The sequence below is a fragment of the Crocodylus porosus genome, unplaced genomic scaffold (assembly GCF_001723895.1).
Source record: "Crocodylus porosus isolate Cpor-Errol unplaced genomic scaffold, CroPor_comp1, whole genome shotgun sequence".
Taxonomy (NCBI): Eukaryota; Metazoa; Chordata; order Crocodylia; family Crocodylidae; genus Crocodylus; species Crocodylus porosus.
In genome coordinates this window covers 54,142,275-54,161,326 of record NW_017728918.1, presented here as the reverse complement: position 1 = coordinate 54,161,326, position 19,052 = coordinate 54,142,275, and the positions used below count along the sequence as shown (strand labels likewise).

General features: G+C 37.3%; 1 protein-coding gene across 4 annotated transcripts in view; it reads right to left on the bottom strand.

Annotated features, from left to right (window-relative positions):
• ADGRB3 (adhesion G protein-coupled receptor B3) overlaps nucleotides 1–19,052 on the bottom strand; it is a 701,435-nt gene that overhangs the window by 423,295 nt on the left and 259,088 nt on the right. For all 4 annotated transcript variants that reach the window (XM_019537601.1, XM_019537603.1, XM_019537600.1 and 1 more), the window contains 2 exons: nucleotides 15,199–15,360; nucleotides 7,991–8,155 (listed from right to left, as the gene is read on the bottom strand). In XM_019537601.1, the coding sequence (XP_019393146.1) occupies nucleotides 7,991–8,155; nucleotides 15,199–15,360 (327 nt within the window). The remainder of the gene's footprint in view (nucleotides 1–7,990; nucleotides 8,156–15,198; nucleotides 15,361–19,052) is intronic.

Here is a 19,052-nt window from a genome sequence, read left to right as displayed (position 1 = left end):
GCAGTAAGTTCCACAGTTTGAATAACATATTGTGTAAAACAATATTTTCTTTAATTACTTTAGAATTTTACATCTTTGCATTCCATTAAATGTCCCTTTGTTCTTGTGTTATGAGACAGGAAGAACAGGAGTTCCTGATCTATTCTTTACAATTTATAATACATTTATGTGTACCTTTCAAGGTAAATAATTTCAGTCATTTTAATCTCTCTCTATGAAAGATTTTTTCCTCTCCCTTGGTCAATCCTGTCATTGCTCTGTTAACCCTGGACTCAGACAGACTTTTTCTATTACGGGAGTTGCTGCTGTCCCAGGAGAAACCACGAATGTACAGATATTCAGGCTTTTTCTCCCACAGTAAAAATGGGCACTACAAGAGAAAAATAACCTGGGAAAAACTAAGGTTAAATCACTCCCAGGAGAGTTTCTCCTGAGAGAGTGAATGTCTGCATGTGCTGTGGCTTCTCTGAGAATAATCCCTGTTCATAATCCTCTCACAATGTGCTCCAGGGAAATGCAGGCTGACCATGGACAGTCTTTGAAGCCAATCAGGACTGCCCTATGCACTGCTGTCACCAGGCAAACTAAGGGAACCTGGCCAGCATGCTGAGATGTGAACACAGTCCCCCTCCTCCTGCCCTTCCCCCAGCTGTCATCACTGCAAGCTCTCCACTCTTCAGGACCTCAGCATTCAAATGTCTTTATATGCAGCTGTGGATAGGTTTCTATACCAGGAGAACAAACCTGGGAGAATTCTCTCCAATGGGCATCAGAGGGACACCAGCCAGCCACTCTGACTTGCCGCAGAGTCACTTGGATGGGCTGGATGTGTTTAAGTTAGCAGGCCCAGATGAGCTGCATCCGAGGGTGCTGAAGGAATTGGCCAGTGTCATAGCAGAGCCACTGACACAGTTGTTGTGTTGATTGGGTTGGTCCCAGAGGACTGAAAAAGGGCCAGTGGGGTAACAAGGAACAATGGTCACAAACTGACAGAGAACAGATTTAGGCTGGACATCAGGAAGAACTTCTTCACACTAAGGGTGGCCAGAATTTGGAATGGGCTTCCAAGGGAGGTGGTGCTCTCCCCTACCTTGGGGGTCTTTAAGAGAAGGCTGGATAGGCATCAGGCTGGGGTCACCTGACCCCAGAACTCTTTCCTGTCCAGGATAGGGGGCTGGACTCGATGATCTGTTGAAGTCCCTTCTGACCCTAGCACCTACGAATCCATGAATCTGAATGTGCGTACATTCCACAATATCCATTTCATAACATCCATTTGAGATGGAACACAAAACATGGGGCTGGACCTATCCCTCCAGGAATTTCAAATCCAGCCCCCACACCACCCTCCCCCACATTTTTACAGGCAGTTGTATCATACAGTCTTGTTTGTGAATTTATCAAGCACCATTTTAAAACTATTTAAATGGGACCAGCAGTGGTGCACACAACATTCTAAATGAAACTGCACATGTAATTTATATAAATATTTTACTGAGTATGGGTTCCATTAGTTTGAAAGCCAGTTTGCTGTAGGAAAGAGAATGTCAATTACACCGGGTATCTTAAAAATATATAGCTTTCAAAATCTCATATTAGTAAATATATATAGAAAAATACCAGGAGGATACATTTATAAAGCAGGTGAATCTTCTTAAATGCATTTGTTTTGAAAAATTCTGCCATTATAGTTACAATAATTATTTTTGTGCATACAATTACCCAATATGAGTTTACAAATTCAGCTGGTTATAGCTTTGTATTTACTTATTTTTATTCTTTAAAATCTGGTCTTACAAATATACTTGCAATTAAAAAACAAACAAACAAAGGGATAGAAAAATCAATAATTTGACCAGATGACTCTTGACCTCAGGATTCTGTATTTCTGTTTGAGACAAAAATTGAGGAAATAAAGGAGCTCTTAGAAGGCTTCTCTTTCCTCTCTGCATTTTAGGACTTTATGGTATCAATAGTTACAGACGAAACAGAATTCTTAACTTAGTGATTTAACTTTTAACGAATTTGTTAAAAAAGTAATGTGTCTGCAACATCTCAGTGAAACATCCAAGATGAAATATTAATCAGTCAGTCATTTTACAAGGACATCTGAGACACCACAGTTTTCCTTGGTACTTTACATTTAAAATAAATGAAATATTTCAGAGATCAATGAGTTGCAGTTAGTGATGAGTCACAGGGTTTTTTTAAAGTATTATTTTAAGTGTTCTTTTTAATGCAAGGGTTATGCATCACTTCTATATGCAGGAGACCACTTTGGGCCATGAAGCATAGTATATTGATTACCTGTTCAACAGAAAACTGAAGTCTCTTCAGGCATGGAAACAGGCTTTGTTCATTTATCATGAAACTTTATGCAAAGAAGAAAATATTATGGAAACTATATTTCAGTTCTTGCCTTTTTCTTCCCCCTCAGTTTTATCCAGTATTATGCACTGTTGTGGAGGGTAGGGTGAGCCAAATAGTCATTGTGAACTGAAGGTTTAGAAATCAACTCTCCCCGTTTAAAAATCCATGGTAGCTGAAATAGTACCAGGCAAGTCAGATAGCCACTTTATCCAACGGTCTTATCTTATAGTCCTTTTGAAATGAATTTCATTATTTCTCTTTAGTTTCTCATGCAATGCCCTCACTTGCCCTTATTAACCTAAGGCAAACAAACAGTGATTAAATATTCCATATCTGATATACTGAAGGGAACCAGACATGAACACTTCTACTGTAGAACACGGGGCTGGATTTGTAATTTAGTATTAAAATACTGTTCAAGCATATTATGGTTGCTGCTGAGCTTACAGAATCATAGGACAGGAGAGTTAGAGGGGACTTCAGGAGGTCATCTGGTCCAACCCTGTGCTCCAGGCAGGATCAGTATTCTCTCCTAAGTCATGTTTTCTGGACTACTAATATTTATTTATTTTTGCTTTCCAGTGAATTTTCTATTTTGTCCACATTTTTCTTGAAGTCAGTGCCTGAAATTGGACCCAATACTCCAGGAAAGACATCAGAAATGTTAAAAAGAGTGAAAGGGTCACTTTAATTGTCTTGCAAGTGATGCTTCTATTAATAGATTCCAGTATGCTATTATTTTAGTGGGGGGGGGGCAGGGGGAGGGGTTGCAATAAGAGAATGCTATTGGCTTGTATTCAGCTTAACTCCTGTAACATACAGCATGTAATCACAAGTGCCTATTTTAAGGCTACAGGGTTATAGTTACAAAGTCCAAACTGGGTTTATTTCTTCACCACAGTCTCCAGTATTTGGATACAGAAACATTCTCTGTAAACTGCTGCAACTTACTGAAATCTTTATGGGAATTAATAAAGGCTTTTTTGTGTAGATTTGTAAGAATTCACAGCCTTTCGATTGACATTGGCTCAGAAAAGAATACCTGTCAATAGCCACAGACTCTTCTGCATATCTCTCATATAATATTAAACATAGTCTCTCCACAGTATTAAACAAATGATTCAAAGTTATAACATGGGTTGCGTATTCAGAGCCTATTAATGGTATTTTTTTTCCTCTCACACTGCAATACAGCAACCAGAAGAGCAAAGGTCCATAACACCAAGGCTAAGTACCAACAGTTAAAAAGACTAAAGCTGAATTGATTTACTCTTTGCAGGTTAGTCTAACCTGCACAGACTGGCCTGATAAGCAAGTGAACAAATATTCACTTCTGATTCTGGATAAGCAGCCACACACCTGCAGTGGCTCAGGCCAGGAGCCCAGGGGTACTAGTGCATACCTCCCTGCTTGGCTGGAACAGGTAGCTTGGGCCAAAATTAGCCTGTCCATGCTGTATTTGGGGGGGGGGGAGGAATGCAGGACAGGAGCAAAGCATCCTGGGATGCTTGGGGACTATGAGTTAACTTGAATCCAGAGGAGATCTGGGATACAAATTCAATAAACCAATTTAACCTAAATCTGTTAAGTCTGATACTACATCCATCCAGGTTTATCTTAAATTAGTTTTGGCCATTTTGAAAGCAGTTTATGTGCACTGAACTTCTGTTGTGTTATATATCTGACCCAGTTTCCAATCACTTGCACTGGTTTATGTGTAATTTCTGTCCCTAACCCAAATGAGGAATAAGACTTCTCTCCATAACAACTTACCATTAAGTGGACAAAAGTAAATAAAGGACTTTATTTACTTGTCTAATGTGGGGTATTTGTACAGATTTGTAATAAGGTCAGACCTTAAAATAGATCAGTGAATGCCTGTTCCTTTCTGGAGAACAATAGCTCGAAAACCAATGGCAGGCTGATGCATTGATAAGAAGTTGGTAAGAAGTTGTTCATTTTGTATTGCTCTGGGAATTAATGCTAAGATCACTGCCTTTGGATGTGAAATTTCTGTTTGTGGACAAATGGGATATTACTATTTGTCTCACTCTAGTTATGCAGATTTTGTCAGAGGGTCAGGATTAGGGAACAACCATATACTGTGTCAGTTAAAGCTTATGACCAGAATTACATACATACATCAGTGACCCGGTTCCCTTTAGTAATTCTGGCTGAAGTCTCTACTGCATTAAACATATTTAGAAAAACTAGAGAAGAAGAGCAAGTGGCAGTACTTAAAAAAAAAAAAAGCACAAAGCACTCACATATCTGTAAATTACACCCAGTTTGAACAAGCTAATTAGAATTTAGGGCTAGATTTATATTGATTCTTTAGAGGCCTAAGTGGGACTTAGGCACTCATTAGGTGTCTCCATTTTGGACTACAAAGTTCCTAGGTATTAAGACTAGGGTCTCTGAGCATGATCAGGAGTAATTCAGGTGGAATGTCAAACTCCTGTGTAGGCAGACAAGGTTCTTTGGGTAAATCTGGTATCTTTTATTAAGCCAAATACATACTGTAGTTGGAAAAAAAATGTTCTTAGCAAGATTTGGGTTTAAAAACCCTTCATCAGGGTGAAGTTCACAGGCTCATCTGTGAAAAGTGTTTTTTTAATTTTCTTTGAGGATTAGAACTGAGAGATTGGAGAGAGAGTGGGTTTCTTGTAAGAAATGTCCCCCTACCAGTAATTGAGTATTCTTGTCTTGAATAGATTTCCAGTGTGTTTTCATTTTGGTGCAGTTGTTGTTTGGTCTCTCCTATGTATTTTCCATCAGGGCATTTGGTTCATTGAATGAGATATATTACATTTCTGGAGGTGCAGCTGTGAGATCCAGGAATGCTGATGGTTCTGCTGTGGGGTGTAGCCATTGTGGGGGTGGTGGAGATATGTTGGCAGGTTTTGCATGTCTTGTCATGTCATGGGTCTGGATCCATTCAGTGTGTTTTGGGCTGTAGGAAGTTTGATTCTGGTGATGAGGATAGTGAGGTTCAGTGCTTGTTTGAAGGCTAGGAATGGTGGTTCTAGGAAGATCTCTTTAAGAATGGAGTCTCCTTCTAATAAAGGTTGCAATTTTTTGAGGATTTTACGTATAGGTTCAAGGGAGGGGTGATATGTCATAACCAGCAGTGTGCAATTTGTGGGGGTTTTCCTTCTGTACTCAAGCAATTCTTCACATGATATACAGGTGGCTGTTTCAAACGTATGATCTGTTTCTCTGGAGGAGTATCCTTGTTGAGTGAAAGCCATTTTAAGATTTATGAGGTGGCAATCAAGGAGATGGATTTACAAAACACTTTTCACAGACAAGCCTATGAACTTCACTTCATCAACCTCCTGAATACAACAAATCATGGACTAAATATAGACATTGGATTTATGACACATTATAACCTGCCTGACATCTGACTCCCCAGGAACCTCTCCACTATTTACCTGCTACATTCACTCCCCTTCTACCCCCTTCCCCTCCCCTAGCCTGTCTCTCACCCACTGACTCCTCAATTTACATCTTCATTCACTTTCTTGTATGGAAAGAAGCCTCTGGCTTCTTTATTATTCATTACATGCAGGAAGAGCACACCCCAAATGCAGATGCTTCCTCAGCCTGACAAAGGGTTTTTAAATCAAAAAGCCTGCTAAGAAATTTTTTTCCCCAACTATTATTTGATCTAATAAAAGTTATCAGATTTACCCCAAGAACCTTGTCTGCCTATGTCCTTAGACCAACCTGCCTACAGCCTACACCCCTGTGACATGGAAACTCCTGTATAAACTCTTCTGCAATTCAAATATTTTCTGGAAGGCACCCAAGCTACTTCTGAGTCAGAGGTCCACATCTGTAGGCAGAAACAAACCCCATCTAATTCCTATAAAAAAACCCACTGAATTCAGCTAGACAGTGGTGATGATGCCCATCTTTTGCCCAAGAGCATAGTTATATAACCCACCCAGGAAATATAAAACCCAGATTCTAGGCCCAGTTTAGTCTTAGGGGGTTCAAATCCAAATCATCCATTTACCAGGGCAGTACCCTAGCTACCAGGCTATGGAAAAGGCTAGATTATAGGATCATAGGAAAGTAGGGCTGGAATGGATGTCATTAAGTCATCTAGCTCAGCCCCCTACTGAAGGCAGGACCATCCTTTACTAAACAAACCAAGCCAAGTGTCCATCTGACCCGCTCTTGAAAATGTACAAGGATGGAGATTCCATAGTTTCCTTAGGTAGCCTGGGAATGCTACGCTGGACCACCCTCATAGACAGAAAGTTCTTCCTAATCTCTACCTTAAATTTCCCTTGCTGCATCTTGAGGCCATTGCACCTAGTTCTGTTCCCTATAGCCATAGAGAAAAGCCCATCTCCATCCATGGTAACTGCCTTTCAGGTATGTACATTATATGCATGTCTGTGAGATTCTATTTCCACCAGGAAGCTATGCAGCTAGAGTGCATGCTCACTTGGGAAGAACTGGGTGACTGTAACTATGCCAAATCCTGAACTGTGTGTAAGTGCAATTCAGGCACATAAAGAAGAAATATGATCAGGTTGTAGGTTACAGAGATAGGTTCCCTCTGGATTGTTTTCATTCTGACCACAGCTGTCTTTTATTCTTGGCTATTCATTTAGAATACCTGCCCAGGAAGCAGGATTCCAACGTTCAACAGGAAAGTAGTCTCACCTGAACTATATTATAGCTTGCTAATTAGGTTATTTTCCTAGTATGCAGGAGACACAGGTTGAAATACCCTCAGGGTATGCCTAAAACTTATATGTCCCACTTCCTGGGTGAGTGCTCTGGCCAGCTGACTAGGAACAGGATGGAAGTGGTAGTAGCCTATTTCAGAAATCCTTACGAGGCTATCCTCAGAATGAAACTATGTATTGTGAATAAAAAATGAATGGAGAAGCCCTAATGGCATGAGCTAGGCATCTCAGCTCCTGAGAGGGATGGAAATCCAGACATGTCCCTCTGCTTAGCATTTCCTTTTGGGGCCTCAGGGCTTTATGATTCACTTTTTGAAGGTGCTGTTCTGTGTATAAAATCAAAGCACCTCTGAATGAATCATTCCTTAGTGCCTCTGAAGTCTCTTCATTGACTGTATAAGCAACTCTGGAGCCTATCCAGTCAAACTTAATTGCTCTCCTGTGCAAGGAATCCTAACACTCAGGCAATGTAAAAATCTAAGAAACCAATTTGAATTTATCTCAAATTTTACAGTTTCAAAATATTTACAAAGACATTATATGTGCGGTTTGCAAATAAATTAATAATTATTAATTAAGTGGGTCCCCAGTAAGGTACACAATAGTAAAAATAGACATGAGAAGATGCAAACTGCATACATTTTGAATATTTCCCTTCCCTTTGCCCCGGGTCTATTACTCATATTTTTTCTTGGGTTTCTCCTGCATCTTCCTAGTTGTGCTGCAGCTAAAAAATAGATTCCTAATTCTGTTTGCACTTTCTTGGTACTGCAGTAATGGTAAACAATACTAATATTCCACATATTTAGGCTTTAATTCCAATGTTTTTAGTTTGGAAAAGATAATAAAGGAAATGTTAAATTGCACCCAATGTACAACTGTAAAGCAAAAGAGTTACTATATAGGCTCACCAGGGCAGAGAGCAATATTGCAAGGCTTATGCTGTGTTTCAGGTCCATCACAGGATCTTCCCCCATACTGGGGAGGTATACATGACCTTGTTCTAGTTCTTTGGCCTCGACCACATGTGAATGAACACAAACTCCAAGGTGACCATTCCTCCCAAACTCCATGTACTGTAACAAAGCAAACAGATTTCAACAAATAATGGACATATATGGGCAAGAGGATTCAGAATAAGAACAATGTTGTAAATGAGAATGGTTTTGCCATCACCAAAAAAAATAAATACATATTTTTAATTTGGCAGCACTAGCAAATGTAAATCAGTTTTGAACTTCCAGTTGAAAACAGTATTTTGTTCCATATTACCCTTATAGAACGTTGACAATTTTTCTGATGAGTTAGTCTAATCTCAGTGGTTCTCTTTGATTTCTTTCTGTTCTTTAAGTTCTGTGACATGCATTTGCAAAAATGACTAATGACTTCAAATGTCCAGCTTGAAAAATCTTACAGAGGCCCTATATTCAGTAGACAAATGCTCAGTGCTAAAAAAATCAGGCCCATTTTGGGTAATCAAAGTCAAGAGTCAGATTAAAGGTACCATGGTGGGATATGTCCCTAATGGTTTCCTTAAGGGTTTTTTTGTTTGATTTTTTTTGCTTCTATGAGAATCTTCAATGAACTTTCACAGTAAATAATGCATTCATCTCTATATTTTAAATCAAAATGTGAATTATAATATTTCAATTACTTTTTGTGGCTACAATAAATAATAAATACATACAACAAATATTTATATTTTAAAATTAGCCCCTTAAATTAATTTAAAAAATCTGTGATAAGCATTATTTTATATTCTTCTATCTTTCCAGTATAGGAGAAACTGGGAAGTATTTTCCCTCTTAGTTTGCCAGTTAATACATTGTACTTCTTTTTTAAATAGAATCTGAATCAAATTTGCAGAAGACGTTATATAGACAGCATATTATAATTAACAGAATTTTGTTAAAACTTAATTTAATGAAAACAGTCTCTATGTATAAAGAAAATTCTTTCAGAGAAAACTTGTCCTTTTTATTTTCCTTAATCTGAGAGTAATTCCATTAAACTGGATCAGGTTGCCACACACAAGGGTACATGCTGGTGATGACAGACATTTAAGATTCAACCCAAGAACCTGAAGTCCTTAGAGGGCAGCCAGGTGCCCTCTAGGAGTTTCTCTTCAGGGCTCGTCTCTAAAATGTCTGGAAAAACTAAGTAATATGCCATGGCCTCAACACATTCCTGGCATAGAGATGAGCATCAGTGTGTCACATAGCGCCAGACTTTTCTGGCTCCAGTCTTACTCTCTCCTTAGCATTGCCTTCTGATTTACCCGTGGAACTAGCTTAGTTATCACCAGAGATGCCACATCTCTACGCAATTCCTGCAAACTAAGAATTCTCCTCTTGTGCAGCAGAACCGCACAATTTCTATTACCAGGTGATTCTCACTAAATATGAAATTTGTCCTGGAGGCATAATCATGGCATCATGAAATCATATGTTCCATTAGAAATACAGAGTTGTTTTTTTAAAAGCTATGTGAGGACGGAAAGTTTTGCATAACTTCAGAGAATCACTTCTTGACAAGAAATGTCACTGTATGTTTGCAGGTATATGTAAGTGAATATGTTACATTTTTTTGTCAACACGACAAATTCTCTGTTGCTGATAGGTTATTTAGTCGGTCAGATACAAGAGTTCTAGAAATACCATGATTATTCCATACTCTTATTTGAAATTTCTAACTTTATTTTCTCACCTTCTAAATATTACATCAATCAGTATTGCATTAGCAGAGAAACAGGACCATTCTAGATGAATGTTAAAGTGACAGGTTTTAGACTAGTAATCTTGCAAACCTTGACTGGCCCTGACAACTTGGTTAAATGATGAAACCTAAAGCTTCTAAAAACTAACAACTTGATGGATATATGTTTTGTTGAGCTTTTATGGTTTCAACTATTCTCAACAGATATTTGTTTCATATGGAGATGCTTCATAAAGCTTTTAAAGTTATTTTTTCAATTGCAATGTGTTCCATTTTGAATCTATCCTGGATTTTAAGTCTCAAAATTCTTTTGATCAGATGAAAAGGATTTAATGAGGAAGAAATTTGTCAGTTCAGCTTCTGGAGGGCAATTAATAACAATGACTAGGGGATAATTCATTTACTGAAAATATAGTGGTTGATCAAGAGTCTCAGGTTGAAACAAGGATCATTTTAAAGGAGTACAAAATATACAGAATCAATCCTTTCAGGCCAACTAAAAATGTATGTTTAACATTTCACCGAATTACTAAGGGTATTAAGTGGGAACATTCTTTGTCTTAGCAGAAATGGGCCAACAGAATGTTGTTCAATTTTTAATACAAATTAAGCTAAAGTTAAGTTTTAGGCTTGAGTTCAGGTCAAAATATAAGATGTCCTCATAAAACTGTCCTCACAAAACTTCACTTAAGATGACCCAACTCTTACGAGATAAGCTGTTCTTTAAAGGTATTGCATGAGTACCTGGAGACAAAATGATTTTTTGCACAAGTTTTTCACTGCATCCAATCCATAACCAATATAAAATGTTTCTTTATGGTTTGGAATCTAACCAAGAACTAGTTTGGATCTGGGGATTCAAAAATCTCTCTCTGTTAGTCTAAGAGTTGTCTGCCCCATGACAAGCTTTCTGAGGCAAAATTGCAACCTGTACAGTCTTTCCTCAGTGGATATCCAAGCAACCAGGTTGCAGTGTCCCTTCCTGTTTGGAGATGCCATATGCAAATTTAAATAAAAGGTAATTAATGCAGTTAAAGATAGAAAAGATATATATTAATACTATAACCAATGTTATATCAATAACCAGGCAGGAGTCATCCCTACTGAGCATCATCTCTAGCATTGTCCAGATCAGATTTAAGTGGCCCCCAAAATGGTGTTTCCAGGGTCTAACAAGTCTTATTCAAGAATATATTTTGTGATTTTTCATTTAGATTTCCTTTGCATCATATCATTTCATAAATGTTAAAAAAAGGCAAAATGCTCTGAAGAATTATGAGACAGGTGAACTATGCCAATATATACCAAATGGAGGACTGGCCTGTGGTGGAATTATTGTTTTCAATAGAACAGTTTCAGCTGAAGATTTATTAGTTGGGATCAAAATGTTCAAGAACTGCAAATGCATCTGTCAGAAACCTTATTAGTAAAACTAGGTAAAGTAGGTCACTGCAGAGCAGGTTTTCTCCAGTCCTGGCACTTCCTGTCTCTAACCATGTTGAAGTATAAGGTCATACTGTTCACAATACTTAGTTAATATGAGGTTGACGGTGAGGTGTAGGATCACTGTAGTTCTTCTCCATCTAGCAGATCTGGGGAGATTTTATCAGGATCTAAACACATTCATTTTCTTTGTGAAAAAATAAAGATAAAGAAGAGAGGAGAACCAAACATAGACAAGTAGAAACCTGATAGAGTATTCAGTAGAATTCAGTGGAATTACTACTAAGGACCTTCATTTTGTTACTCACGATCTAATAAATTAAGTAAACCTGCAGTATTTCAAGAATGAGCCCTGACAGCCTGTTTGCAACAAAGAAGTTAGCTAACAAGAGTGATTAGCTAAGCAGTACATTGTTGTCTACAATTTAGGACCAACCTTACGATTATAGCTGCAACAAAATCCAATAAACTGGGTGAAATGCACACTGTTATTCTTCCCTCCACATATCATTAAAGCAAGAAAAAATTAAACAATAGTGATTTCTTAAATTTAGTTTCAATATGGGGAGTAAGAGTTTGAAATTGAATGTGTTGTGTCATCACTAAAAATAAATATGAATGACATCCAACACAGAAAAAAAATCAAAGTGATTTTCCAGGTAGCTTTGCTAACTCATTCAACACCTGTATGAGGATATTTGTGGCCCAGTTAATTATTTAGTGATAAAGCTAGTGTGTACCATTCTCAAAGCATATCCAAATAGAATATAACAGCTGTGATACTTTACTGATTTCAGGGAAAGGGGCTTGGAAAAACAAGAGAAATATAAATGTAAGTGATAACATACTCTTATAATTAATGATCCTTTCTGCTCTGATTTTGATACTAAGTGCTACAGATCCTGATCCTTGAAGCTTGTAGATAGGTTTTTGAGGCACATCCCATGATCCTCACAAGGTATTAGTTCTTGGGGATAACATTTTGTTTGAGGATGCATTGTTACAATTTTTGAACTGGCTTGCTATCTTCCAGATGACACTGTGTGCTTTGAATATTCCCCAGGAGGTAGGATGCTCCTGGATTTTAAAGTCAGAAGAGACCTGAGAGATATTTTTATGTTTGTATGGCAATTAAAGTGAATGCGAGGTATGGGAGCTTCTAGTTTGCTATCCAGAGAGTATTTACGGAGATATAAAAGCTTGCTGTAATTATGGTGTTCAATCTACTTGAAATAGATGGAATGGTAGAAATGAATGAAATATGCACCAGCATATATATGAAGGGTTGTTGTTCTTAATTGGACAACAAACAATTTATTTTGCTTTAAACCAGGGGCAATCCAGATTCATGGAGCTCTTGGTCTGAGACAGAGATAATAATAAACAAGGATTGTATATGGAAATATGAGAATCCAGAGAGCTATTGCTAAGAAACACAAATGTTTAAAACTCCAGTCTTGCTAACTGCAATGCACCTTAATCCTTATAGATATCCAGCACCACCCAATTTCTTCTCTGCTGTTCCCCATTTATGATAAGTCTTATATCAGGGTAATGGAAACCAGAAGATCATGAGTATGACTGTGAGTGGTCTGGAACTACAGTGAAGGTATGTGCGCATGAACCTTTGCCTCAAGTTGTACCTGAAGGAGTTAGTGAGTGCATCCCAATGACCATGCATGTGCTGGGGCATGAGTTTCCTGTGGGACAAATACCTTTTGCACATATTTGTACTGCTGCTATTTTCCCCCAGGTGTGCCCCTGCATATGCCCTCCAATGCATGGTACAGTGACCTGAGTGAGGTAGGCGAGGCTGGGGCTGGCACAGGTACCAACCCCTACCTGGGCTTCTGGGGGCCTTCTGGGGCAGCAGTGGTTCCACGTTGGCCACTTGGAGTGTGGCTCTGGCTGGCCAGACTCCCTTCCTGGTGGCTCATCCTGCTGCCACATGCTCCACAACTCTTTTTTTAGTGGTGGGTTTTTTGGATGCTGAGACTTCCTGGTGTCAAAAACTCCAACCGTGCTGCTAATTAGCATCATGGTGAACAGGTGCACGTGCGCTGCCTGCAATTTGTGGTGCCTCAACCTGTTTTGAGTCCCTGCAAACCACGTGTGCATGCTCCCTGGGACATGCCTAGTGAGGCTAAAGGATTGGGGTGTAATTGTGTCTATTGGTTAGCAGGGATGGCCCTAAATTACAATTATTTATGTGAAGTAACTTAGTGCATTTATAGTCTCAAGAAGATGTCAGCTGTGGTGGTAGTGAAAGTGAATTCGTTCATTGTGTCACAGGATAGTCAGTCAGAAATGAAAGCCTTTGCCCACTGTGAGTGTCCAAATAATGAAATATACCCAGAGGCCGAAGAGCTTCAGGAAGAACCCTTGTATCTTTAAGGAAATGTATTGTAAGAAATAGAGCATCATTTTTGTGTGCCTGCTTTTACAGCTTATTAAAGAACATGAGTTTAAAGAATAAATCAAATATTTGGATGATACATCTATTTGACTTTTGAATCACATGATAATAAATAGTGAGTTTTTTGCTTTGACCTATGAATGAGAAGTTTATAATGCTTTAGCAGGAATATTAGACATAGATTTATCCTACAAAATAAACCAAATTTAACAGATGCAAGGCACTTAGTGGTTCTTAGATAGTACTGAAAATATAGTGAAAACAGGCAGAAAATGTGCCTCTTAGTGTACTATGAGATTTGATGACTCATGCAGTTCCTAAGGGGACTATACTGAAGTGGTCTTTTTTTTTTTTAGTTTGCAAATTTTCTTTTGTATTTGGCTAACTTTTAAATCAAGAGAAACCTCCATTATCCTTTGAGCTATTCTACCCTCTTTTGGAAATAATAGGGATTCTTGTGTGGACATATTTAAAATGATCAATTCCATGCTTGCTTGGGCTTTTACACCAGACAGTATTAATAAATCCTATATTAATTGCTTATGTAAAGCAAAACATAAAGCCATCAGATATTGACACTATTTCTCATTAAGGCAGTCACTTACCTCAATTTAATATTTTATATTTTACAGTATCTTTCATCCCATAAATTCCCCAAATTCTTATGAAATTGATATACAACCTACAGTGATCATCAACATTGAAATGATCTCACCACTCGACAGTTCTTTAACACAAGCAATAGATTAGAAGGTTGGTTCTGCAATTCATTACTAATATCAGTCAGGCACCAAGGACCTTCTGCATAAAGACATCTTCCCCTCCATCTCCCTAGAACCATCAGAAGGTTCACTGTGGTTATGGGGTCATGTTCTCCAGAAATTTTAGGGAATGGTTACTCCATTCACTGCAGAAATTTAATTGTAAAACAATAGTCAAATTCATTCTCTACTTTCCCCCCCATATGATAAGTCATATCCCGAGGACATGGAAACCAGTAGGTGATGAGTATGACTGAGAGGTTGGGAACTACAGTGGAGGCATAGGACCTCACACATGAACCTTTACCTCAGGTTTCACTTCAAGGAGTCAGTGTTGCCCACCAGAAAGAGGAAACACAACAAAGGGGATTACTGCATGAGTATGGCCTGGCCATATTAAGCAGCTAAATAATTTCATCGCTTGACAGTAAGTTAACTTAGACCCCTTTGCTGAACAGTTAAGTGTTTGCATCTTCTTAATTTGTTGGTGATAAATATTTCTTCCCTTAAAAATGCCATTTGTTGCCTGTTTTTTTTCCAGTCAAGAGGACTGAGACATTGGATCTGAAACTGACAGAAAATGTACCTGTATTCAGTTTGTTGACTGCTCTGAAAGTAGAAATAATCATCTATATAATAACATCTCACAGCTGAATAAATATTGCACTAATCCATTCTACTTAATGTGCCTCTATGCAATTAAAGTTCCAAAAATATTTTCAAAATTTTAGCATTATACAATTAAAAAACATCCACAATTTTATTTATTGGCTGCTAACACTACCTGGACAGAGGGCAGTGTTATTGCAAACCCTTGATTCTCTTAAAGGGCCGCTGCAGTGTGTCCCGTAAGGTGATACACAAGTTCTGGTTCGCACCTGCGACCCTTGACCACAAGTAACTGAACACGTACTCCACTGGGCCCATTCTTCAACACCAGATTCACCTGCATTCAAGACAACAAACAAACATGAATATAGCCATAAGTATTAGTACAAATTTTATGTTTGAAATTGTTATGGTAAGCATACAGTTGTGTATAATTTAAAGACAAACATACTAAAGTAAATACTTAAAATTTCAAGGAAAGAAAGCACCTATGAAAATGTGCAGTGAATAGAAAATAAATACACTCAAAAGCTGAAGGCACACAAAACCTGCCAGATTAAAACTATTTCATCACTTAGCATCGCTTATGGCTTTATAACAGTTACTGTCCTTTAACATTCCAGGAATAATGTTGCCTTCAGGATACTAAAACAATACAGAAAAGTCATTTTTTACATAGAAAAGAATTCATTTTTGTTGTTTATGCTGATCTCTCCACTGTGCAGGCTAGGTGATAGTGTAAGGTAACATGACAATGGAGAATTTTTTTTAATAAGCCTTATTCTTTTGTTGGGGAAGAGACAGAAAGGGAGGGCATAGGATAGAGATTGGGAAGGGTACATAGCATTTGCAAGAAACTTCCTAAAGAGGAACATTTTGCAGCAAGTACACACATATTAATGTGAATAGTGGGATAGGAAATATGATTTGATATTTCATTTTGGGATTGTATTACCAGCCTTTGAGCTAAGATGCCCTAGGGTATTTGTTGTTCTTATCACTGTTATTGTTTACCACCATTACCCCTATTTTCAATAGACTCATTTGATAGGTACAACTCAGTAGAGCTGAATAAATAATTCATAATTACTACTTTGTTCAACAATTTTTTCAGCTATTTCTGTTCACAGGATAATCACATGCAGATTGTAGTATCCTCAAATTCATTATTTCAAAATAGCTAACAACATTTTTCCTCTGGATTTTCTATGGATCTACAAAAGTAAGTGAACTCCCAGTTCTACTCATAATGTCCAGTACCATGATCACATTGAAATAGATGAAGTTATTCAGCACACTGTAATATTCAGTGAGAACACATGTGCAAAACTAGCCCCATTTGGGCTATGTTTAACTTTGTTTGGGATTGGTGAGATGTATCACATGATATAACTTCTATTCCCTAATCTTATGATCCCTACTCAGGCAAGGGTATTTAAAATTCAGTTAACATGCATATTTCTACATGTAATTCTGAAATTCTGAAAGGCATTCATACAATGAAAACTTGATCACTCCTGTGCTGATAAAGAAGCAAACAGAAAGTGTGCAAAGATGGCTGACAAGTTGTTGGTTGTAGACATGTTGGTCTAAGGACATACTCAGGCAAGGTTCTTTGGGTAGATTTACACGAACTATATAGTTGGAAAAAAAGTTCTTCGCAAGCTTTCAGGCACAGCCTTCTTCAGGCATTGGGAAACTCTGCTGTTGTTATGAGTTCTCCAAGGTAGAAAAGAAGCTAAAGTAAACAAGAAGTCTGTGAAGATGCAAAAGATGGATGAAGGAATTTAATTGAATAATCTTAAAAAACGTGTGTGGAAAGGTATTCACTTAACTCCATTACGTAATTATAAAATGTGATACTGTTGGCCATATCATGCAGCTTTTAAATATGAGGGAACTTAGTTCCAAAATCAATGGTAATGTATGACCTTGTAGCTAGATTGCATGCATCACTATACCTCTATCTATTCTTCTAAGATTTTGAACACAGAAGTAAGTAATTATGGAAAATGTTCCAGTCAGAAAGATTCAGGCAGTATTCTCCAAGAATACATAAAATCTTACATTGTGATTTTCCAGAAAAAATTCTTCTGGACCAGGGCATCTGGCCCACCCTTCCTTTTCTTGATAAACCAAGCACATCACCTTTTCAACATGCTGGTCTCCACTAGATCATTTAGTAGGAGTCCTAAGGCTATTCAAAGCCTCACCAAATCCCTGCATAGAAACATTTGCTGCCTATTCAAGAAACAAGAAAGTCTACCTTATGACTAGAACATACAAGGCCTTTACCTTTTTATTGAATTGTGTAATGGTTCCAATAATATTTATGAGCAACAAAATAGTTGAGATTCTCCAGGTGTAGAAGTTCACAAAACGTGACTCTTAAAGCTTTTCACTCATTTTTAAGAGGTTCAAGGAGTAAATTAAGCATGTTTATTGCTTTAATAACCTCAGTGGTGTGGCATTTTGATTAGGCTGTTTCATGATTTGGGCTGAAAAAATTAAATGAAGTACCATATAAGCAACCAATAATTGTAGTATTTTAATATAACAAATACGATAGACCCTAGGAAGAATGTAGTAAAATAATGTATTTTCTATTTGAGGAAAATCCTTCATATAATTTTTTCTTCTTCTTCCAGTTTTGACACTTGACTTTGCCTTTGTTAAAGTAGTTTAAATGAAAGGTCAAACAGCACAAAAAGTCAAAGCCATGCTTCTCAATTTGTTCCTCATTATGTAAAACAGTCCTATATACTGAATGTAAATTATCCATTATCCTGCACAGAACTGGTAACAGTACACTGCTATTAAAATACAGAAATTAAGTATTAAAAATTAAAAATGTTGGAAATCTTAAACTGGAGAAAAATTGTTCTTAACCTTTGTAATATGATGAACAAGAGTAGCATCACAGTACTGAGAAATGTTATATCAAGTGAATCGTAATTAATGAGTTGAAAAATGTATATATTTTACAATCGGTTATCAGGGCCCCAATCCAGTAGGATACTTAAGCATGTACTTAAATTTAAGCAAATGGAAGTTTCCACAAAGGTCAGGAGAAATTAAGTACATGCTTAGTTCAAAATTGGATTAAGACTTTACAAAGTACCACAATGTTTTCTTTAAAAGGAATAGGACTATTTCATGAGACTGGGCCAGTATCCTGTCATGCAATGTGTATCCTGGGAGTATGCAAGAACCTTACAGAAGCTACATGAGAAGAAGGAATAGGAAAGCATATGAAAGGAAAGGGGCACAGGAATAAAAATAAAAATAAATGAAGAACAGCTCAACATCGTAAACAACAGTATTTAGGTTGTTTAAGAGGTTACAGTGTGGTTGTAGTGAAATAAAGTATTATGTTTTTATTGTTGTTAACACAGCAACATAGATGTACACAACAGCATAACAAACAAAATGGGCTAACTAGCCAAATAAGTTTTAAGAAACACTGAACTATTGAAATCAAGGAACAGATGTCTCACAAAATATTCCCATTTCTTTTGCACGTTATGTTACTTTTATCATTTCACTACAGCTTGTCCACAGAATTGATCGATGTTATTGGGTTTTTTTCAAACGGAAAAATGGTATAAAGACATGCTACAATAGGCAGCCAACTTCTTTTCTTTATTAGTAAATATAGCCTATTTTATTCTATATAGTCTAGATTAAATTTAGACAGCATAAACCCAAACCACACTTTTTTTTTTCTCTTCACTTCATACTTCACTTTCCTACTTCACTTTCCCTTCAGTTCTTTATTCTAAACCTACCATGCTAAACCGGTGATCTCATATTGAGAGGCAAAATATTAATGACCTCTCATTCTCCACAGTTGCTAGACATGGAGGAGGAAATAAAGCTTACTGTCTGGGAAGTTTCATTGATCTATAAAACACTTACCTGTATTTATATTTTCTAAGTCCCATAACACCTAAGGAAAGGATAATTTCAGGAACAAAAAATAACAAATATTGGATAATTATATCATTAACAAAATATTTGTTTGAATGT